Source organism: Gopherus evgoodei, unplaced genomic scaffold, assembly GCF_007399415.2.
Source record: "Gopherus evgoodei ecotype Sinaloan lineage unplaced genomic scaffold, rGopEvg1_v1.p scaffold_34_arrow_ctg1, whole genome shotgun sequence".
NCBI lineage: Eukaryota > Metazoa > Chordata > Testudines > Testudinidae > Gopherus > Gopherus evgoodei.
The window spans coordinates 5256189-5279635 of record NW_022060016.1 but is presented as its reverse complement, the minus strand read 5'-3'; the positions used below and the strand labels follow the sequence as shown (position 1 = coordinate 5279635).

General features: G+C 46.4%; 1 protein-coding gene across 1 annotated transcript in view; it reads left to right on the top strand.

Annotated features, from left to right (window-relative positions):
- The window catches only part of PPP1R37 (protein phosphatase 1 regulatory subunit 37), a 157556-nt gene that overhangs the window by 73725 nt on the left and 60384 nt on the right, over positions 1-23447 (top strand). Inside the window, exons 5-6 of the mRNA XM_030544603.1 lie at positions 3168-3287; positions 20938-21088. Of these exons, the coding sequence (XP_030400463.1) occupies positions 3168-3287; positions 20938-21088 (271 nt within the window). The remainder of the gene's footprint in view (positions 1-3167; positions 3288-20937; positions 21089-23447) is intronic.

The window sequence follows — 23447 nt, the reverse complement described above, 5'->3', positions numbered from 1 at the left end:
TGTGGTTTCGAATAGAAAACCAGAAGGAATATGTCCTGGTTACTATGGAATTGCGAAACCATCTTCGGGAGGAAGGTTGGGTGAGAGCTCAGCTGGACCTTGTCCTTGAAGAATACGGTGTAAGGCTGTTCTGAAGTCAGAGCCCTAATCTCTGAGACCCTTCTGTCCGAAGTAATGGCCACCAGAAGTGCCACTTTAGGACTAGTAGAGGAGAGACCACGTTGCCAAGGGCTCGAATGGGGAACCCGTGAGCCTCAATAATATCAGGTTGAGATCCCAAAGTGGGATTGGTTGTCGTATTTGGGGATATAGTCTATCCAGGCATTTGAGGAAACGAGTACAGATCAAGTTTGCAAAGATGGACCGGCTATTTACCCGTGGGTCAAACGGCAAAATTGCAGCCAGGTGGACTCTAATTGATGACACCGATAGCATTTGCTGCTTCAGGTGTAGTAAGTAGTCCAGAATTAATGGCACTGATGACCACGTGGATGAAATACCTTTCTGCCCTGACCAGATTGAGAACCTTTTACACTCTGGCAGGTATGTAGCTGTAGTGGATGGTTTCCTGCTCCCCACAAGGACTTCTCTAACCGCCTTGGAGCTCCAAGGGGTTCAGCCATGGAGCTTCCAGGCCATGAGATGAAAGGACTTGAGGTTCAGATTTCATAGACGGACATGATCCTGGGACATCAGATCATTGATTCCACCAGGAGGTCCAGAAGGGTGGTGAACCAGTGTTGATGTGGCCAGGCCATGGCTGTCAGGATCAGGTTCATGCCTTTCTTCCTGACCTTCAGCAGGACCTCGTGTATGAGCGAATGGGAGGGAATTCATAGAAGAGATGGTCCTTCCAAGAGAGAAGAAATGTATCTGTTAGCGAACCTGGGCTGTGATTCAGGCAGGAGCAGAACTGCAGACGCTTCCTGTTGTCTCATTGCAAAAAGTCTATCTGGGGAGCTCCCCACCTCTGGAAAATGTCCTTCATGATTTCTGATTGAATGGACCACTCGTGATTGGAGAAAGATCTGCTTAGGCAATCTAACTCATTCTGTGCCCCCAGAAAATAGAAGGCTTTGAGATGATTTGAGGGGGTTATGCAGAATTCCCACAGGCAAAGGGCTTCCTGGCATAGGTGAGAGAAGCACACTCTGTCCTGTGTGTTGTTGTCTAAGTATCAATACGTATTTGCCTTCCAGGTTGGGCTGCAATGTTTGGCAGGCAAAGTGCACCTCTCTGAGTTCCCTCACGTTGATGTGCAGCGAGAGCTCTGCTTGGGACAGCGGCCCTGGGTCCTGTGTACCCCTCGATGAGCCCCCCAACTCAGCCCAGATGAGTCAATGACTAGAAATATCCCCAGATGTGGTCTCGAGAAGGGGACACCTGCACATACTGCCCTTGGCTCCAACTATCAAAGGAGGGTGGTGATTACTGAATGGGGAAGTATGACAACCGTGTCCAAACGATCCTGTCCCAGCTGGTACACTGACGCTAGCTAAGCCTTGAGAGGTCTGAGTCATAATCTCGCATGGTGCATCACATAAGTGCATGAGGCCATGTGCCCCAGGAGTTTTAGGCAGGTTCTTGCCGTGGTGGTTGGGTGGTGTCTGAGGCTTTCTATGGTCATGCCTAGGGCCTGGAACTGGATCTCTGGAAGTAATGCTCTGGCCTGGACCAAGTTGAGGACTGCCCCTATAAATTCTATTCTTTTAACTGACACGTGTCGGTTTTCTGCATGTTTGTCAACAGGCCTAACTCTTTGAAGGTTGACAGTATCAACCTTACATTTTCCTCCACCTGGGCCATGGACCAACCTTTGACCAGCCAGTCAACAAGGTAAGGGTAAATCTGAACCCTTTGCTTCCTCAAGAAGGCTGCGACAACTGCCACACACTCTGTGAAAACCTGAGGGGCTGCTGACAGGCTGAATCGAAGGACAGTGAACTGGTAGTGCACTTGGTTCACCACAAAATGGAGGCATTTTTGTGGCCTTGGAAGATTGAAATATGGATTCAGGCATCCTTCAAATCGAAAGCAGCATATCAGTCCCCTGAATCCAGAGATGCAGTAATGATGACCAAGGAGACCATATAGGACTTCAGCTTCTTCATGAATATGTTGAGGTTTCACAGGTCCAGGATGGGTCTGAGACTGCCATTGGCCTTTGGGATTAGGAAACACCAGGAGTAAAAACTCCTGCCCCTTCGCTCCAGAGGAACTTCCTCTACTGCTCCCACTTGCAGGAGCATTCGCACTTTGTGAAGTAAACGTTGCTTGTGAGGAGTCCCTGAAGAAGGATGGAGAGAGAGGATAGAAAGGAGGGGAAAAACTGACCTGCAGGGTGTACACCAGTTCTATCATGCGTAGCACCCAGTGATCTGAGGTGATGTGGGACTATGCCCAATAGTAGTGGGATAGCCAGTTGATAAAAATTGGTGAGAGTGGATCCAGACACTGTCCTGGTATGCCATCCTCAGGTGTACCATCAAAAGGCCTACTTAGGCCCTGCCTTCTACTGTAATTCTGCCTCAATGGAGGCTGATAGAAACTGGGCAATGGCTGGGGCTTAAAGTGCTTTCTCAGTGGGGTCCGCATGTGTAGTTTGAGGAATTTTAGAGTGACTCTCAAATCCTTCGCTCTGTGTGTAGTTTAGAGTCCATTTGCGCTGAAAAGAGAGACATGCCCTCAAAAGGAACGTCCTGAATAGTCTGCTGCACTTCATATGGGAGGCCTGCAGCCATGAGTTCCTCCTCATGACCACAGCCAAGGCTATGGTTCATGCAGCAGAGTCCGCTACATCTAATGCTGCTTACAGGGACATTTTTGCCACTGCTCTGCCCTCCTCGACTGGAGCAGAGAACTCAGTCCTGGATTCCTGTGGCAGTAACTCCTTGAACTTAGTCATTACACCCTAGAAGTACAAGTGGAATGGACATGAGCAACACATTTCAAAGAACAACAGTTACAGAAGGTTAGTAACCATTTTTTCTCTCTCCAGGTCTCCCTCTATGTATTAGCAAGCTGCTAGCTTCATGGATTGTTCTGTGCAGGTGTCTTACTGGAAATGAAAAGCTGATGTCTGTGACTGTTTCCCAGAGCCACTGCTGAATGCCTCCACAATCTTGTGTCAACTTTTCAGTTTGTCTTTTCCTCTCTTTGTTTTCCAGGGTGCCTCAGCATTATTTGATATGATTGAGTATTATGAGTCAGCAACGCACCTCAACATCTCGTTTAACAAACACATCGGCACCCGAGGCTGGCAGGCAGCTGCACATATGATGAGAAAGGTTTGTGTTAGTTCTTGAACATTTTTATCATCTGTTTAATTTACTGCTTGTAAACACCCAGTAATACTAACATGATTTCAAGTTAGTGTAGAGTTAGATTTTAATGCGGTTGGAACTCTGTTAATCTAACCATTTTCTGTGTAGTGGGGAGGGAGGGATGTGCATACAAGAAATTACAGGTAGCTTTTTAAACTACAGTGGGAGATTTCTACTAGTAGCTTGCTGGGATGGAAGGAGGACAGTCTTGTGCTTATGGCTGTGGACTGTAACTGGGAGATCTGGGTTCTCTGTCCAGTTTTACCAGAGTTCCTGTGTTACTGTAGCCAAGTCCTTGAATCTCCGTCAGTGGGAGCAGTGTTAAGGCAATTCAGTGAGTAGCCAGTGCAGCGATCGGAACGCCAGAAGGAAGTGCTTCCTTAAACCCGTGTTTAACAGGGAGGCTGTTGTGTCCCAGCTGGAGTTTCTTTAGTGCCTGTGTGCTCTTTGCCAACCAAGCATAACACACTGAAGTGTTTCAGTGTGTCTGAGATATGGGATCATTGCTTGTTGCTTGTGCCAGGTGGGCCTATTAAGAGGATTTTGCTCTGTAACTTCATAGTGTGGCAAAATGTGGAAATATTTCAGATAATTATCATTCCATCATTCATAAGGAAATAGCCAAGACCTAAGGCTAATGGTTTTTAAACTAAATGCAAATCATAGTAACAAGTGAACATCTGCTTTGTGCAAACATTACCTATACAAGAAAATGTTTCCTAGTAAGATGTTTCAGCATAGTGTTCTACTTAATGAGATAGTAACTGGGGATGTGGGAATGACATAGGATATGCTTATCCTGTCTGCTCATTCTGAAATATGAACGTCCCGTGAATTGTACTTTGAAAGAGATCTTTTTTCATTTGTATTACAGTAGCACCTAGAGGCCCTGTCCAGAAGAGCTTACAAACTAGAAAGAACAGACTAACAAAGGGTAGGCGATAGGAAGTATTATCCTTTTTTTATGAATGAGATTATATGATTTATCCAAGGTCACACAGGAAGTCAGTGGCTGAGCTCCTGAAACATAGGCGCCGACTCCATGGATGCTCCGGGTCTGGAGCACCCATGGGGAAAAAATGGTGGGTGCTGAGTGTGACAAAGTGGGGATTTTCCCTTGTTATGTTGTGTGTGAGCCTGTGTGAGTCTTACTGTTTTGCATGAATGCTGTGTGTGCCTCAGTTTCCCTGTGTATAGCACCAATGTATAGGTGGTGGGAATAAGGGGGTGTGACTTTTGTGGGGGCTGTTCCAGCTGCCTACACCAATGCTATGCCCCCTCACCCCTCTTCATAACCTGAGACCCAGGAGGGGGATGCGACCAGGTGACTCTTGGCCCGGGAAGCGAGACAGAGGTCGGAGGAGGAGCAACGGGCAGGGCAGGGGCTAGACAGCTGGAAGCAAGTCAGTCTCAACTGGCTTGCGCCTCAGGGGGAGGACCAGAGCCCTGGCTGTGGTCTCCGTTCCTCCTCAAGACGGAGTTGGCTGAAAGTCACTGATTTCTGTGCTAACAAGTTCTCTCCTGTTCTGTGTTCCTGTCGACTAATAAACCTTCTGTTTTACTGTCTGGCTGAGAGTCACGTCTGACTCCAGAGTTGGGGTGCAGGGTTCTCTGGCTTCCCCAGGATCCCCACCCGGGCAGACTCGCTGCAGGAAGCGCATGGTGTGGAAGGGGATGTTGAATGCTCTGAGGTCAGACCCAGGAAGGTGGAAGCTGTGTAAGCCTCTTGCCTTGGAGATAGTATGCTCCGAGAGGAGGCATGCTCCCCTAGAGTCTTGACTGGCTTCCAGAGCATTGCCTCGGTGACTCTGTGACAACTGGTGGCAGTGATGGGATAAACTGCACCCCATGGACAGAACATCCTGCAGTAAGTAACTGGGGAGAAGTAATATGAAAGGGGATTAAACGGTCGTGCTGGAGCCTCCGAGAGGTGTGGTTCCAGGAGGAGCCTATAGCTTAACCCTGAGAGAGGTGGACCACCAAGAAGGGCTGTCCTGTTGAAGGGGTTCCTCCCAGGGATCATGGGAAGCTGAGAGCACAGGCCTGTGAGTCCGTGACCACTTGGGAACAGCATGGAGATGGCTTATAACCATCCCTTAAGAAGGATATTGTGAAGCTGGGCAGAGAGAGACGGCTGGCTCACTGGAAAGCTCTAAGGCACAGCTGACTGCTCAGCTGGAAGAGCAGGATTGTGCTAAGGAGCCGGTTCCTGACCCAGCTGGAGCCATGAGAGAGGCTGGGAGCAGCCAGGTGTCCCGGAGACCCGTGTCTCCGACCAGCCGGGGGTCCCCTCCCCATTGGTGGATCTGAGGTGGATGGAATTGGAGATGAGTTTGAAGGAGTCAGAGGACCCTGAGAGCCAGGGAAAGCATGAAGCAGAACAGCAAGAGAGAAAAAGGCAGCAGGAACTGGCCCTGGCGGAGCTGAGAGGCAGAGGGACCCGTCCAGGGGTGAGTGGGGATGGACCTCAGGGTGTCAATTCCGCAGGGACCCTAAATTGCTGCCCCAGGTGAAGGAGGGGGAGATATAGATGCCTGTCTTGTGGCCTTTGGGAAGGCTGGCAATTGGAATGAGGCTGGCCCTGTGGAAAGACTCTGGTGTTTAGTCCCCTTCCTGGATCCCAAGGCCATGGAGTTGTTTAGCCAGATAGGTGGGGTGGCAGACTGGCTCTCGCTCCTGGCCCCAGCATATATGTCTGCATGTACTATCCTGGGCTCAGACCCCTCAGATCCCCAGTAGGAGCGGAAGGTGGTGGTCAATGGGGAGACATTCCTGGAGCGGCAAGATCCTGGGACAGAGAGAACTGTTGTCAGACCCCGGGTGGTGCAGCCTCATCAGATGCTAAGGGGCTGTGTGACTTGGTTGAAGGTCCAAGGGATGAAGCCCCTTGCCCTGCCTATGGCCCAGATCCCTGTGCAGAGACAGGAACGGTTGGGCTGGCTGGTAGTTGGGGTTCTCCAATATATCGGCTGTGACCTCCTGTTGAGGAATGACTGTGTCTGTTTGGACAGGGTCCAGGCCCTGTTCCTGTAACAGCCAAGGATCTGAATTTGAATCCAGGGAACCAATCGGTGGAGACTGAAGCGGTCAGTGAATTACCTGACTGGCAGTGGGGGAGAAGCTGCTAGGCTTAGGATACCTGCCTGTCTGTAACCAGAGCCCTGGAGCTGAGTGGGACAGTGAGATTCTCCCTGTTCCCCTGCACAGGGCAGAGGTGGCTCATGCCGGCTCTGATGCTGTGAGCAAAGCAGGAGGCTCACTGCCTGCCCTCACTTGGACAGCAGGGGCAAAGTTGAGCCCAGGGGGATCAGAGACCCTACCTGAGTGTGGGGAACCACAGCCGGGGCGGGACAGCTGCCAACCAGGGATGTCTTGTTCAGAGGTGCAAATGGTCTGAGGCAAGGGTAAATCAGCCTTGGGACACCTGCATGTCATAGAGGAGCCTTTTCAGAAAGTGGCCCTGGACTTGGTGAAGAACGAATGGGAGGGGAAGGCCTCCCCCGATGGAGAATCCATGGATTATGACTGAGTTTCCAGGAAAAGCTCTCTGAACTCATAGGTCCTGCCAGGAAGAATCTAGCCAGGGCCCAATGGAAGCTGAAGGTCTGGTACAGCTGCTTAGCCTGTGGCACCAGGGACCAGGTGAGGGTTCTCATCTTGGTGAGAAAGAATAAGCTGCCTAGGATGGGCCTTTCAAGGTCATCAAGCAGCTGAATGAGGAGAACGATATGATGGAACTGCCCAACCAGGCTTACAGCCACTGAGGGGACCAGGTCAACATGATAAAGCCGTACTGTGACAGGGAGAGGCTGTACTGGCCGTATGTGGCCAGTGGAAGAAGAAGGAAGATCCCCTGGTGGGTCTTTTCCCTGAGACCGGAGCCAGCCCCTTGCTGGTATCATTTTGCACTTTCTGACCAGCTAACCCCTGCCTGGCAGGCAGAGATCAGAGAGATGCTGCATCCGTACAAACAGCTGTTTTACAACTGACCTGGGCTCACTAACTGAGCTGTCCACTGGGTGGAGACGGGAGCCAGCCTTCCCATCAAGTGTTCCCCATTCAGAGTAACGGGCAAACACAGGCCACGGAGGGAGAGGTCAGAGATATGCTGGCTTTAGGGGTGATCCAGCCATCCACCAGCCCTGGGGGCCTCTCACCCTGGGGAATTCGGTGCCAAAAAGTTAAAAATACTGCACGCATTATTTTTAAATTCTGCAAAATTGTGCATATTCTTTTTGTCAAAGTAACACAAAATAATCATGCCAGTTTCAAGTATTTTGATAATTTATTTCAAAATACCTGTCAGCAAGTATGTCCGTAGCAGTGCAGACAACAAAAAAACCTTGAGGAAATGTTTTTTGACAAATAGATTCCTTACTAGGCAAATTAATACAGAACTTTGAGTAATTCATTATACAGGTCAGATTAGATAAACATAAGGGTCTGTTTTGGCCATAAAATGTATGAATCAGAAAATCTATTGAGTGCTTCACCTATAAACAGTCGTCTTGAAGTATTGTTGTAGAGAGACTCCTGTGTGAGAGGCTAGATATGTCCCCCTTCACTAGACTAGAGAAGGAATTCAGCACTCCAGTCAAACACTCATGGGTCCACACTGTTGGAGCAGAAGACAAGAGGACCGGTGATGAGGACTCTCCAGACACTTCTTGTAATCAACAAACAGAAGACAAAAAAGAAACCCATATCGTAAGAGCTAAGAAATCCTGTGGATGATGAAATGTTGCTCCCTTCCCGCCTTCCAGCAATGTCATGCATGGAGGAGGTGTAGTTATCAGAAATGAAACAAGAGATCTAGCTAAGACTATTCCATCCCTGGATGTTGTTGCTGCTGTTATTTGCTTATTATTAGTATTACCATAGTGCCTAGGATCTGAATATGATACGCACTGTGCGAACAGTACAGAAGGCAGTCCCTGCCCCATGGGCTTTACACTCCAAATATAAGACACGAGACAGATGGATACAGACAGATGGGGAGTACAAGTAACCAGTGAGACCATATGGGTCAGCATGATAGGCTGTGGTCTGACTGTCAAGTCGTTTTTAAAGAGTTTTTTGAGGAGTGATTTGAAGGTGGATAGTGAGGGAGCGTTGGCAGATGTTTATGGGGAGCACCTCCCATTGTGAGGGGGCAGCATGGGAGAAAGAAGAAAGGTGTTAGTTTCAAAATATTTACAAATGAGCAATGGAGGCTAGCATCACAGGTTGATCGTAGGCAAGCATAGGCCATAGCAAATTGAGAGGGTATAGGTAAGGTGGAGTTTGACCATGAAGGGTTCCGAAAGTGAATGCAAGCAGCTTCTGTTTGATGTAATGGAGATGTGGGAGCTAGTGGAAGCATGCAGAGAGAGGGGCTATGTGGTCAAAGTGGCAAGCTAGGAAAATGATATTTTCAGTAGCATTTTGAAGGGCCAAGAGTGAGGTAAGTTTGCATTTTTCAAAGCCATAGAGAAAGATGTTGTAGTCATTGAGAAGAAAAATGAGAGCTTGGATGAGAATTTTAGCTGTGTGGCTGCATAGGAAAGGCCAGGTCTTTAAAATATTATGCAGAAAGATTTGCCAAGATTTAATCATAGCCTTGTTTTGAGGACCTAGGGAGATGTGTGAGTCGAAGCTGATGACCAGGTTATGAGCCTGGATGACAGGCAGGATGGTGATGTCCAAGATGATTCTGCTTTCTGGTCAGAAAAGGATGTCCCTATGTGGATATCCTTTCTCCACCATGGGGGTAGGCGGGCAGGGGAAGGTAGTCCAGACATGATCTAAAATACATGTGAAGAAAAAAAGTTCAGTAGTAATTCTCAAAAAGGCACAAGGATGCCACCTTTGTGTCTTGATTTCAGAGACCTCCTCAAACAAAACAGGAATAATCTGACAAACCCTAGTGTCTAAACAGCCAGGCACAAGGGTTCTGTGCCTTGAAGGACAAAACTGACTTTTTTTACGGTGCTGCATGAATAGAAAGGGTTAAACATCCTGCAAAATAAATAACCCACAGAAGACATGTGGGGAGATGATGTTTGGGTTTTTGCATATTGTGACAAGATGGCCGATGTAGTATGATGGGTCCTGCGCTTTTCTTGGTGGGCGGCTAAGATGCCACCCCTTGCCCCTGCTCTTGGGGCACCGAGCGCCCCACTAGTGGCCTGGGAAGGTGGTAAAAGGGAGGAAGCAGGGGAGGGGTCTGGGTTTGCTCCTCACTCTGAGTTCCAGCCTCTTTCAACCCCTGCGGGTCTTTACCCTCTTCCCCCTTGGGTAGGGTAGTGGCAGCGCTTTGAAGTATGAGTGTGGTCGGAGCGCCAACGCTGTGAGAGAGTTGTCCCAGCGCTGCATGTAAACCATATCCTCTACGGGTGTAGCTTGCAGCGCTGATTACACTGAGGCTTTACAGCGCTGTATCTTGCAGCGCTCGGGGGTGTTTTTTCACACCCCTGAGCGCGAAAGTTGCAGCGCTGTAAAGTGCCAGTATAACCAAGGCCTCAGTCCTTAGACGCTGGGGGAGGGAGACTCCCTCCCCTGCTGGGGCAGGGTCTCCCTTACTCTGGCTTTCCGATCTTCCAAGTCTCACAGCACACCTCCAAGCTCCAGTCCTCTCTCCTTCCTCCCTCTCCCGTGACTCCCTGAAGCAGGGGTTTTTATTAGGTTGCTAACAGGGCCTTAATTGACTACAGGTGCTCCAATTAACCTGTAGCAACCCTCCCTAGTCTTCAGGGAGCCACACCTTAAGTAGCCTAGGGCTTATATACTTCCCCTCTCCCACTGCTCCCTGTCCCTCCTGTATCATAGTATTTACATATGTATGAGTAGGGTGGACAATGTAATCAACAGTCTCTGTCTGTGCTGTATTCTGATCATTCAGAAGTCAGAAGAACATCCTATCATGTAAATGAATTGTAAACATGGGATATCTCAGTATTCATCTCTCTTTGAAATGTACTGTGAATGGTGGAGGAACAAGCAAATGGCCTTATGTTAATTGGTATAGCTAAGTCCTGGTGATGGACCTCCTTCGAAGTCATCCTAATTACCTTTTGTTCCCTGAGGAATTTCAACTTGTTAAGACATGAAATTGTATAAAAGATCATTGGGTCCTGATTCTGTCATCTCAGATCTGCTTAAGCTTCTTTAGGGGAAGTTTGAGTAGCAAGGTTGAGGTCCTGGTTATGCTGCTATGCCCTGAATTTGATATTTGGATATTGGACTATGAACTATTTCTGAAAGAACTCTTTGCAACTATGACGCTCTGACTCTCTGCTATGAATCTGCACCTCAATGAATTGAACTCATGTCTGTATGTATACCGATCTTTTAACCATACTCCCTCTCTTTTGTTTTTTAATAAATGTTAGTTTAGTTAATAAGAATTGTCTGTAGCATGTATTTGGGCAAGATCTGAAACATGCATTAACCTGGGAGGTAATGTGTCCAGTCCTTTGGGATTGATAGAACCTTTGTTCTTTTATGTGATGAAATAAGATTTACAGAAATTTTCATCATATTTCATGTGGGTATCAGGATGGAGGCCTGAGGCTGGATCACTTTAAGAGAACTGTTGTTTGGACTTCTGAGTAACCAGTAAGGTAATAAAGAAGCTGTTTTATGCTGGTTTGGTGAATCTAAGTATTGGAATATCCACCAGCGTTATGGGGATTGCAGTTCACCATGATTGACTGACCACAGCTGGCTCCATGTTAGGACCCCGGTCTCAATTGCCCTTTCCAAAATAGAGGCTGTAAGTTCCTTGATTCTAAAAGAGTGTTTCCAGCAGAGTCTTCCCAAAGAGCCAACAAGAAAAACTGAGTTGAGCTTCTAACAATTAAAAGTTGCAGCCTTGGCTTTAAGCCTCATGGGCAATGACTTGCTTCTCTGGAGCCATTCTAGCCCAGATGAGTGAGCTATCAGGATGTCAGCGCCAAAAGGCAAGAAAATGATGTTTTCTTCCTTCAGAGTCGATGCCTCTGTCCTGTGTCAGCCAACTTTAGTATTTAGTAGGCATCTTCATTCAGTTACTGGAAAAGCTGATGTCCAGGAGAAACAGCTGATCATGGCCTCCAGATTTTTCAGATGCAGACCATATGGAGAAGGATTGGGCAGAGCTGAGGCAGATAAGGATTAAAAAGTCCCTGCTATTACAGATGTTCTATATCTGTACATATGTTTAATAAAATGCCAATAGATAAGACAAGAATAGCATAGTTCTTGGGGTTTGTAGGACCAGTGAAATTTATGCCCTGCAAATAGCTTCCTTTTTGAAGCCATTTACATCAACTCTTAACACCTCTCAGATCCAGAGCCCAGCCGGAGGGGATTACACATAGCCCTACAAAACTAGGAACTCTGATTAATTCCACTGGGAATCTACTCATTTCAGAGGAGAAAGGAGCTGGTATTCCAGATGTGGAAGGGGCAGAAATACTTGTCTCTCAAACTCCAGTCCGACGATCCGTTCCATGTGACTGGAGACCTGACAGATTCTAGGGAAACATCCTTGCTGGGAGAGACACCAGGCACTTGTCACCCAATGGAGGACAACTATCATGGATAAACAGATTCTGGAAATGCTCTAGGATATTCTGTAGATTTTGAGTCCTTACTAGAAACCTGTTGTCACAGAGTCACCAAGCCGATGTTCTGGAACTGCTCCAAATGCAGCCAGTCAGGGCTCTGGTAGAGCACGCCTCCTCTAACTGAGTTTTGCCAGGGCAAGAAGCCTATGTGGCTTTGGCCTTCCTGTGTCTGACCTCAGCATTCAGCATCCCCGTTCACCATGTGCTTCCCACAGTGAGTCCACCTGAGCAGGGCTCCTGGGGAAGCCAAAGGGCTCTGCATCCAAGTTCCACAGTTGAGGGCTTGTCTACATCAGAAAGTTGCAGCGCTGGTGAGGGAGTTACAGCGCTGCAACTTAGGAGGTGTACACATCTGCAGGGCACCACCAGCGCTGCAACTCCCTGTTTGCAGCGCTGGCCGTACTCCCGTTTTGTCTCGGGTGTAGAGGATCCAGCGCTGGTGATCCAGCGCTGGTAATCAAGTATAGACACTTACCAGCGCTTTTCTTGACCTCCGTGGAATAAGCAGGTATCCCAGCATACTTGAGGAAGCCTCTGGTAATCAAGCTGGTCTCCTTTCCCGGTTTGCTCTCTCGTTCCCCGAACCCCCGAGCAAGCAGGTCTCCTTCCCTGCGGTTTGCAGGGTGGTTCGGGGAACGCGAGAGCAAACCGCAGCGAAGCTGGTCTCCTTTCCCAGTTTGCTCTCGCGTTCCCCGAACCCCCCCTTGAAGCCGCCCAACAGCGCTGCAGTGTGGCCACATCTAACACCACTTGCAGCGCTGGTTGCTGTAAGTGTGGCCACTCTGCAGCGCTGGCCCTATACAGCTGTACTAATACAGCTGTAACAACCAGCGCTGCAAAATTTTAGATGTAGACATGGCCTCACAGCCAGTAAAACAGGTTTATTAGTCGACAGGCACACAATGTAGAACAGAATTTGTTAGCACGGAAATTAGCAACTTTCAGCCACGCCCATCTTGCGGGGTGGGGGGACGGACCCTGGGGCAGATGCCCTGGCCTCCCCGCTCCAAGACCTAAACAGGAGACTGCCTTGGACCCTGCTGCCTGGCCTCCCACTCTCCCGTAGCTTCTCCCCCGGGTTTTGTCCTGCTACCCAGGCAAAATGTCACGTGGTCACATCTCCTTCCTGGTTCTCAAGTTACAAAGGGCATCAGCCATAGCTTACATGCTGGCAGCTGGGCAGCCTCACCTGGCCCCAAGGGCCTCAGCTAAAGTCACACACCCAGTTCCGACCACATAGGCATCGGTTCAGTACACAGGGAAACTGAGGTACACACAGTATTAGTACATGACAGACTCCTATGCAACATAACAAGGGGAAAAATCCCACTTTGTCACACCTGTCCTTCAGGATTTCAGAAATTCAGCCCAGGACCGAGTGTGTAAATTGCCTGATCAAAATTGGCCCCACTGAGAGAGTTCCTTTGAGGCACATGTATTGTTCATTGTGCCTTAGAGTGTGGGGGCAACAGAGTAGTCTTAAAAGGCCATAAAAACCAAAACAGACACATTCTGTGCTCATCACTCTGGTATGCAGGCCTGGATCAAGGCGTAAGCATGATGGGAACATACTTTGGGTCCCTGGAGTGCCTTGATGATGACTCATATGCTTTGGGGGCAGATGGGACCATCATGATCATCTAATCTGACCTCTTGCAGATTGCAGGCCACCAAAATCTCACCCACCCGCTCATGTAGTAGACTGAAAACCTCTGTCTGAGGTTTAGTGAAGTACTCAAATCTTTATTTAATGACTTTGTCACAGAGAATGCATCATTTACTGTAGTTCATGGATTCCCCTTGGAGCATGAGAGTCATCTCTGGGGGTAAGCAGGAGAAATTGTGTAATGGTGTTTGTTTTGGTTTGTTTGTTTGTTTGTTTGTTGCATTTTCATAATAGGCTACTAAGATGAAGCTTTAAAACTCTGTGGGAATTTGTTATATAAAATACAATAGTTAATTTATCTCAGAATGTACCAGTGAGAACACAGATACACAGAGATGTTGACATAGCGTGATTGGAGGTGAAGTCCCTGTACAGCATGGGTTCAGTTGTCCCGCAACTGGCCAGTCTCTAACTCTTTAACTGAGCTCCGAATTTAGGATTGTTTTTTTCCCCAGCTGTATACATTTCCCTATATATCTGTATCTAGCCATCTCTTCATACTTCATTGTTAAAGACAAGACAGGTACTGCTTAGAAGGAACACACAAAGTATCAGTGATGAGAAGGGCAGGGGTATGTGGGCAGCTGATAAATCTGGAAGGGGTATGCAATAAGAGAAGTTGGGAACCTCTGCTCTAGTTTAAACCAGCAAGTGTTCCAAGCCCCACTCTGCAGTGGAAGGCAAAAATCCCTCAGGGTATGTACCAATCTGACTTATGGAAAATTTCTTTGCAGGTGCCATCGTCAGTCCTTGCATTATGTTTTTCTGGAACGATGGGTAAACATCCTCCCCATAAAAAGACAAAAAGCGGAGGCATGTAGTAGGAAGAGAGCCTGAGACACCATAAGCCCTTTCATCAGAGGCCTGGTTTGGGGCATGAGGCCTGGCCTAAAGTTATAGTCAAAACTTAACTGATATAAAGTAAAAACAAGCTGTGAGCAAGAGGCAGGACCTGCTCACAGAATCTGGAAAGAACAGGGCTGAAATACACATTACTAAGAAGTGCTAGGCACAGAGTGCCTGATACTAGGCACAGAGCACTCACACAAACACATCACGATATCAAGTGGTGCCAGAACATCCCAAGATCAAGGATGGTACAAAAACATTCCCCAAGGATAACAGGAACATACTGGCCCCTCCTCAAAAATAAGGTCAGGATGACAGTACATAATAGGGATGTTTTGATCGAACCAACATGTACAAGGTGATGGGTGATAACTAGCCACATCAGGAGGCAGTAACTAACTCTGTCAGAGGGGCAGTACGTAACTTGTTTGTATCAGGGTATAAAGATGTATCTCAGAGGGAGTGTCTTTGTCTAGCCTAGGGAGGAACGGAAAGTCCCACCGTTCACTGAGCTGGTCCATTGTTACGGACATACATATATTAGTGATCCTGTAGAGTCTGTGGGATACTAGTACCGTGCTTTGTCAACATAAACCTGGCCTGGTGCCTTCGTACCTTGGCGGATCTTGCGGTCATAGGGCGGTTTGCTCGAGGTCTGCTGTGCTGGCTGTCTGCGCAGAGGTGGGGCAGCTGGGAGAACGCAGAGAGAACACACGCATGCAGCTGAACATCTAACCACACCTGTTTCAGCACTGTACTCCACTGATGGTTAGAAACTTTCATCTAGTCTTAATCCTAAACTTGTTCTTGTGCCAGCACTGGCTCTTAACTTAAATAATTTCTCTCTTCCTGGTGTTTATCCCTGTGATATATTTCTAGAGAGCAATAATATTTCTCCTCAATCTTCGTTCTGTTAGGGTAAACAAGCCAAGCTCCTTAAGTCTCCGCTCATAAGGTAGGTTCTTCATTCCTCTGATCATCCTAGTAGCCCTTCTGTGCACCTGTTTCAGTTTGAATTCAAATTTCTTAAACATGGAAGACCAGAATTGCATTCAGTATTCTAGATGAGGTCTCAAGATGAGGTCTCACTAGTGCCTTGTATAATGATAATGACACTTCTCTATCTCTATTGGAAATACCTTGTCTGATGCATACTAGGTTTGCATTAGCCTTTTTCACAGCCACATCACATTGGCAGCTCATAGTCTCCTCTGTCACTTTCAGCTTATAGGTCCCCAGTTTAAAGCAAAAAATGTTACTTGTTAGTCGCTAAGCACTATTAAATTTCATCCCATTTCTATTACTCCTGTTTTCAAGGTTGTCCACATCTTCTTGTATCATATTCTAGTCATCCTTCGTATTGGCTATACCTCCCAGCTTTGTCATCTGCAAGTTTTATTAGCACACTTCCACTTTTTGTGGTAAGCTCCTAATTAAAATGTTAAATAAGATTAGTCTCAAGACCGATGCTTGAGGGAACTCCATTAGTAATCTCCCTCTTTAACCTCACACACAACTATTTCAGATTTGATGACAATATATACCTCCAGATCAGTGGCACCACTATGGGCACCCGCATGGCCCCACAATATTCCAACATTTTTATGGTTGACCTGGAACAACGCTTCCTCAATTCTCGTCCACTCACTCCCCTTCTCTGCCTATGCTACATTGATGACATCTTCTTCATCTGGACCCATGGTAAGGAGACTCTGGAAAAATTCCACTACGATTTCAACAGCTTCCACCCCACCCTCATCCTCAGCCTGGACCAATCTACACAGGAGGTCCACTTCCTAGACACCATGGTGCAAATAAGTGATGGTCACATTAACACCACCCTGTACCGAAAACCTACCGATCGCTATGCCTACCTTCATGGCTTCAGCTTCCATCCCGGGCACACCACACGATCCGTTGTCTACAGCCAAGCACTAGAGGTACAACTGCATCTGCTCCAACCACTCAAACAGAGACCAACACCTACAAAATCTTCACCAAGCATTCTCAAAACTACAATACCCGCACGAGGAAATAAGGAAACAGATCAACAGAGCCAGATGTGTACCTAGAAGCCTCCTACTGCAAGACAAACCCAAGAAAGAAACCAACACAACTCCACTGGCCATCACATACAGTCCCCAGCTAAAACCCCTCCAATGCATCATCAGGGATCTACAACTCATCCTGGACAATGATCCCACACTTTCACAGGCCTTGGGTGGCAGGCCAGTCCTCGCCCATAGACAACCTGCCAACTTGAAGTGCATTCTCACCAGTAACTGCACCCCGCACTATAGTAACTCTAACTCAGGAACCAATGCATGCAACAAACCTCGATGCCAGCTCTGCCCACATATCTACACCAGCGACACCATCACAGGATCTAACCAGATCAGCCACACCATCACCGGTTCATTCACCTGCACGTCCACCAATGTAATATACGCCATCATATGCCAGCAATGCCCCTCTGCTATGTACATCGGCCAAACTGGACAGTCGCTACGGAAAAGGATAAACAGACACAAATCAGATATTAGGAATGGCAGTATACAAAAACCTGTAGGAGAACACTTCAATCTCTCTGGACACACAATAACAGATTTAATGGTAGCCATCCTGCAGCAAAAAACTTCAGGACCAGACTTCAAAGAGAAACTGCTGAGCTTCAGTTCATCTGCAAATTTGACACCGTCAGCTCAGGATTAAACAAAGACTGTGAATGGCTTGCCAACTACAAAAGCAGTTTCTCTTCCCTTGGTTTTCACACCTCAACTGCTAGAAGAGGGCCTCATCCTCCCTGACTGAACTAACACACACACACCTGCCCCTGGAAATTTCCACTACATGCATCCGACGAAGTGGGTATTCACTCACGAAAGCTCATGCTCCTATGCGTCTGTTAGTCTATAAGGTGACATAGGACTCTTTGCTGCTTTCACAGATCCAGACTAACACGGCTACCTTTCTGATATTTCACTCCCATTTAACAGTTCACTTTTCTGCATGATCTGTTTTTGTCTCCCCTTTAACCAGTTCCTTACCGGCCTTCTGATTCTCATATTAATACTTATCTTCTCCAATGTAACTAATAATTTTCTGAGTGGAACTGTATCAAATGCTTTACTGAAATTCAAGTAGATTAGATCTACTGCATTGCCTTTGTCTAGAAAATCAGTTATCTTCTCAAAAGAAAGATCAGGTTAGTGCCAGACCATCTGCCTTTTGTAAAACCATGCTGTATTTTATCCCAGTTACTGTTTACCTCTGTCCTTAACTACTCTTCCTTTCAGAATTTGTTTTAAGACCCTGCATACAACTGAGGTCAAACTAATGGCCCTGTAGTTTCTCAGATCAGTCTCTTTTCTTACATATAGGTAGGTATGATATTTGCAATTCTCTTGTCATAGGTTATGAACCCCCAAGTTTGCGGTTTCAATAAAAACTCTCTTGCTACTGGGCTGGCAATTTCATATGCCAGTGCCTTTAATATTCTTAGATGGAGGTCATCTGGGCTGTCCAATTTGGTCCCATTAAACTATTTGAATTTGGTTTCTACCTCGAATGTGGGAATTTCTCCTTCCAGCGCCTTGTTCTCAGTAGCCACCCTGCCACTGACGCCAAGCTCCTCATTACCCTGATTAAAAACTGAGGCAAAGTAACCATTTAGGTGTTGGGCCGTACCTGCATTATCTTTAATCTTTACCCCATCTTCCTGAGTAGTGGTCCCGATTCTTCTTTCCTTGTTTTCTTTTTATTTATATCACTAAAGAACCTTTTATTGCTAGTTTCTAATTTCCTTTGCAAGATCCAACTCTGCTTGGCTTTTGGCAGTTCTCACTTTTTCTCTATATTTTCTGACCTAAACATGAGTTTATTGAAAATAGATTTTTGTCAAATTCTCTTATGAGATTACAAGTTTGATTGATAATGGTAACAGTATTGATGTAATAGACATCTGTAAGGCATTTGTGTTTGTAGCACATAACATTTTGATGAAAAAACAGAACAATTCAAAATCAACACGGCACACATTACATGGATTAAAATCTGGCTAACTCAGAATTCTCAAAATATAATTATAAACAGGTAATCATCATCTTGGCCCTATTTTGGGGGGCCTGAGACTTCCCCAGCAGCAGCCAATGCAACTGGCCCAGGGACTGCCTGAGCTGCTCAGGTGGCCCCCAGGCTAGGCACACCGGCTGCTGCAGAGGTCATGGAAAGTGACTTCTGTGACCTCCGTGACAAACTGGCAGCCTTACTGATAAAAGTGTACAATGACACAAGTGTGGGGGAGTGGTAAATACTGAGAAGGACAGGTTGCTGAAACAGAGTGATTTGGATCACTTGATAAGCTGAGTGCAAGCAAATACGTATATTAATAGAGCTAAATGCAAGGCGGCAAATCTAGGAACCAAGAATGTAGGTCACACTTAAACATGGGGGACTGAACTTTGGAAAGCAATGACTCAGAAAAAGACTTGAGGGTCATGGTGGATAATCCGAAAAAGAAATTGTATTCATTTTCCTCAGCCACTGTATAACTACTGTAGGCCCAGTGAAAGGGGCATCTCTATATTATTCAAGAATATTACAAGAAACTTCCTCCAATTTTCATACTACAGCCTCTGTATTTCAGACCAAGGACTATCTTTGGGCCTACTTGCCTTATAGAGTATCTCTAAAGGATTTATTAGTTCCAGTGGCTGCTTGGAGACAGCAAAGGTGTCGCATTTACCCTCATTTTGGAATACCTCATACAGGCTTATTTGGATGAGTAGACTAACTGCTGGACAGCAGTTAACATCTCATTCCTGTAGTCTTCAGCCAGGAACAAGTCCCCTTTCCCCAGTGAAGACTGCTCACTGTAGTTGCAGACATGAGCTGTTGCATGGTATTTTCCTTCAGATGAATGTATGCAAAGATTGTTTCCGCTGTTCTTCAGATGGCCATATCCATATGGTCATCAACCAATCTTGATGAAGTTCCTCTGGCTGCAGGGCTCATGCACAGAGTTCCTTCTCTCAGAGCCATTGACTGAAAATGTCCTGCTACCAGCACTGGGCACAGCGCCTCATCAGGCTGCTCTGAAGATTCCCACTTGAGGTGTTCTAGACAAATCTGCTCAATCCAGATAGAGTCCTTAGCCCCATCCCAATCTGAAAAGGTTTGTTCTTTTTCTCCAGACTGGCAGGATGTGGTATGATGGCTGGAGATGGATATTCAGAGATTGATATCATTTTGTTTCTTACCTGAGAATTTCCTTTTCACTTATTTGTAAAGATCTTTCTATGTAATTTGTTCCCGTGATGATCAGGTTTTTCTGTATTTAAAAACAGACCATTACAATCAGTACTGCCGATGGATCATTATTGCTATGGTAGCCCAATGTCAACATTTATTTTTTTTTGGTGTGTCTCTTCTCACCACAAACCTTGCCTAACCAGCAGCTTACAAAGTGCCCCGAAGGCCACCGGAGGAGGTGAATTCCATGAGCAAGAGCCATTGACAGAAAATGTCCTGCTACCAGCACTAGATTTTTATCCTAGGAGCCCATGCTAAAGTGCCCAGCTTATCTTAGTTGTTCTAATGGAACATGGGTGGATGGAACATGTTTCTTGAGTAACTGGGTCCCAAACCATTGAAGTCTCACATGGTGCTTTTCCCTGCTAGCTAGAAGAGGAGCAGGTGACAGCTAAAATACGAACTAGCCTAAAAGTAAAAATGGCTGATTCCTAGAAGATGAATCTTAGTTGTTCTCTGGGAAATTAACAAAAGAAGCAGGGATGTCTGAAATCACTTATCTTATTTACTTTGAAAATCTGGAGAGCCATTCTGGCCTCTTCACTTCAGCAAACTCCATCACTTCCCTTTATATTTCCAAGGCATTTCCTCTGAAGCAGTGAAAAGGCACTGTCCACAATTGGCTGAATTGCATAATGTGGCACTTGCAGGAAATCCACTATTGTTTGAAGTATTAAGTGTTACTGACTAGAGGGGAAACTATCATTCCTATATTTTGTATTTGTTACTGTCAGGCTGAATTCTGGAATGCTGTATGTTTGGGTTTTTTTCAGCTGGTTGGACAATCGCTAGTAGTTGGATTAACATGTTTGTTGCTGAGATATACATAAATACCCAAATTCTGTTTCATGGATGAAAAAATAAGATGGTCTTATGGTTAAGGCACAGGTCTTAAAGCAGTGAGATTGGTGTGCTATTCCCTTCTCTGTCACAGATTCATGATATGATCTTGAGCAAGATATTACGCCTCTGTGCCTTAGTTTTTTCTCATCTTTAAAACCATCATATGTTACCTAACTATTTTTCCTAGGGACTTCAATAATGTTTGTAAAGTGCTCTAAGGGCAGATCAGGCAAAGTATATGCAGAGGCTGTGCCCAGCTGGCTTGAGTAGAACTTAAATGTGCTTTGAAAGTGTGCAATGGCTACATGCTTTTGTTCTGTTTTGTTTGTCATCTCACCCCTCTGCCTTCCTTTTCCAGACTAACTGTCTGCAGTACCTGGATGCTCGGAACACTCCTCTGCTGGATCACTCGGCGCCATTTGTTGCTCGGGCTCTGCGCATCAGCAGCACCCTGGTAGTGTTACACTTGGAGAACGCCGGCCTTTCTGGGCGCCCGCTCATGCTACTAGGTGAATAACCTGGAGAATCTTGTTGACAGGGCATGATCTGTTTCCTGGAGTAATCACATGTGGTTGTCTCTTCTTTGCATCCAAACCCCTTTTATTGACTTGGATAACTTCTTTGTTTTTAATGCCTTGAAAAGAGAGGACAAACTATTCTACTTCAAATGATTGTCCAAACTTGTTCCACTGTTGGTGCACATGTTCCCCATGCATGTGAGAACCAATTATTTTGGTCAACAGTGTCCACTGGCTGTGCAGTCACACATCCCACCCAAGAGTAAAAAGGGCAGAGTAGCCCCAACTTTCCCTCAGTTACTTCTTACCACCCATGGCAGTGAGATGAAACCCCTGCTGTATCTGCTTATTTGGCACATACTGTGATTTTACCTAGCCTTGTATAGAATATTTAGATAGTGTAGTTAGTACAGGACCTCCACGTCAGCCATCTCTGAAATGCATTCAGCTCCACGCACAGGGCCACTTAGACAGGCAGAACTGTGAGGTCTCAATGCATGGATGAGACAGTGGTGTAGGGAGGAGGGGTTTAGATTTATTGGGAATCTTTGGGGGGAAGGAGACACCCATACAGGGTACACCTAAACTAAAATAGAACCAGATTGCTGGCATGTAAAATTAAAATACAGCTGTACTTCAAGTAGCCTACTTCATTGACTCTTGGGCTAGATCACCCTCTTCAAAGAGACACGTTAAGCCTTCTCAGATAAGCCGGTTGGTACAGCCACAGGTACTTGAAAGGCAGGAGGAAAGATAAGAACATCAGCCCCAAGGGAAGAGCAGCCATTCCCTGCTGTGATATTTTCACTGTTCCCTGACAAGTCTGTGACTCCATCTGTGTCTGCCTTCACTGATGGCTTTAAGGTATTCCAGGACTTGATGAGATGTGTGTTGGAAGCCTTAGACATCGCCCTGGAAGTGGTTCAAGAGAAGCATCACAAACTCTTGGACATTCTACGTCCTTCTACACCAGGGAGGCTTGCCATCCTCATTAATAAAGGCCTACTAAAGGCTGAAAAAGCTGTCTGGCATCCACCTACATCCATCCAGGTCACGTGATAAAGAGCAGATGGGAGGTACCAAGTCCCTGCTAAGGAATTCAAATATATATATATTTTTTATTCATATTGAGCATCAGTTTCTTCTATGGTGACAGCAGTTTAGGACTTTGGCCACAAGATGTATTTATAGGCTAACCTCCACTTAAGGCTGGCCTTCCTATCAGGCTCCCCTCTCAAAATATGACTGTCTAAACTAGGACAGAGTCTCAGTGTATAGACAAATGGCCAAAGGAGCAGCAGGAGAAGTCTTCATCTTTCATGGCAAAGAGACCTCTTATTGCCCACCCTTGCTATAAGCTGTGCTGGTGCATCTGATACAGTGCTCATAATGACCATAGTTTGTAGTGGAAATCAGCATTAGGAGGTGAAGAGCTATCAATCCATTCAGCCCACAGGAAATACCTCTGATTCCTGGCAGGAGCATCCTACTGCCAATACAGAGTCCTGACCTTTTGTCTTTCTTACAGCCTCAAGGATTTTCACCAGTAGGTAATAGCTGTTTTCAACCAACTTCATCATCATCAGACATGGACAGCCTACTGAGGACTGTTGCGCTGGCTAGTGACCATGGTGATGCACAAGGCAACGTGTAGTGAAGTTCCCAGATCTGGCTCAGTCCTACAAATCTATGAATCTTTGGGGTTGCCCTGTAGGCGGTGCCAGGTCAAGTCACAACATGCACCCCTTTTGAGTGTGGATGGAGAATTTGAGAGCACAGTGTGCCGAAGAGTTTTTGTCCATCTTGGTGAAATGGTCAAAGAGAATGCCACGCTGCTTTTGAATATAATCATGGATTGAAGGGAGGCTAGACCTCTGTTAGGTTAAGATATTTTGCACTAAGTCAAACCACATTATGTTCAGGATTTGGCATTGACAGCATGTATGGAATGCCTCCAGCTGCTCCAAGTCTGCCAGTGTTAGGGGTCCAGGTTTCTGACATCTGTGGCAATACAGGCAATACACAGGTTTGCTGGATCCTGAGCTTTTTGTGTCAACACAAACAAGTTCTTGCATCCACAAGTGAGACATAGACTTTATGCGGAAGACAGCAGGACCTAGTAAGTGAAGAATGTCCAGTTTGCTGTGACTGCTTGAACTCATCAGCACTCTCTACAGCACTGGGGAGTGCTGGTGGCCCAGTTCTGAATTTCTGGACCATGATCTTCTGCCATGAGACATTCAATCCCACATTGTGGATGTTGTCTTGGAGATGTTGGTGGGTGGGACTGAAATTCTCTGACTTCTCAACAAACAAGAGAATGTTGTTAGTGTAGGCTTGGTCAGCAAAC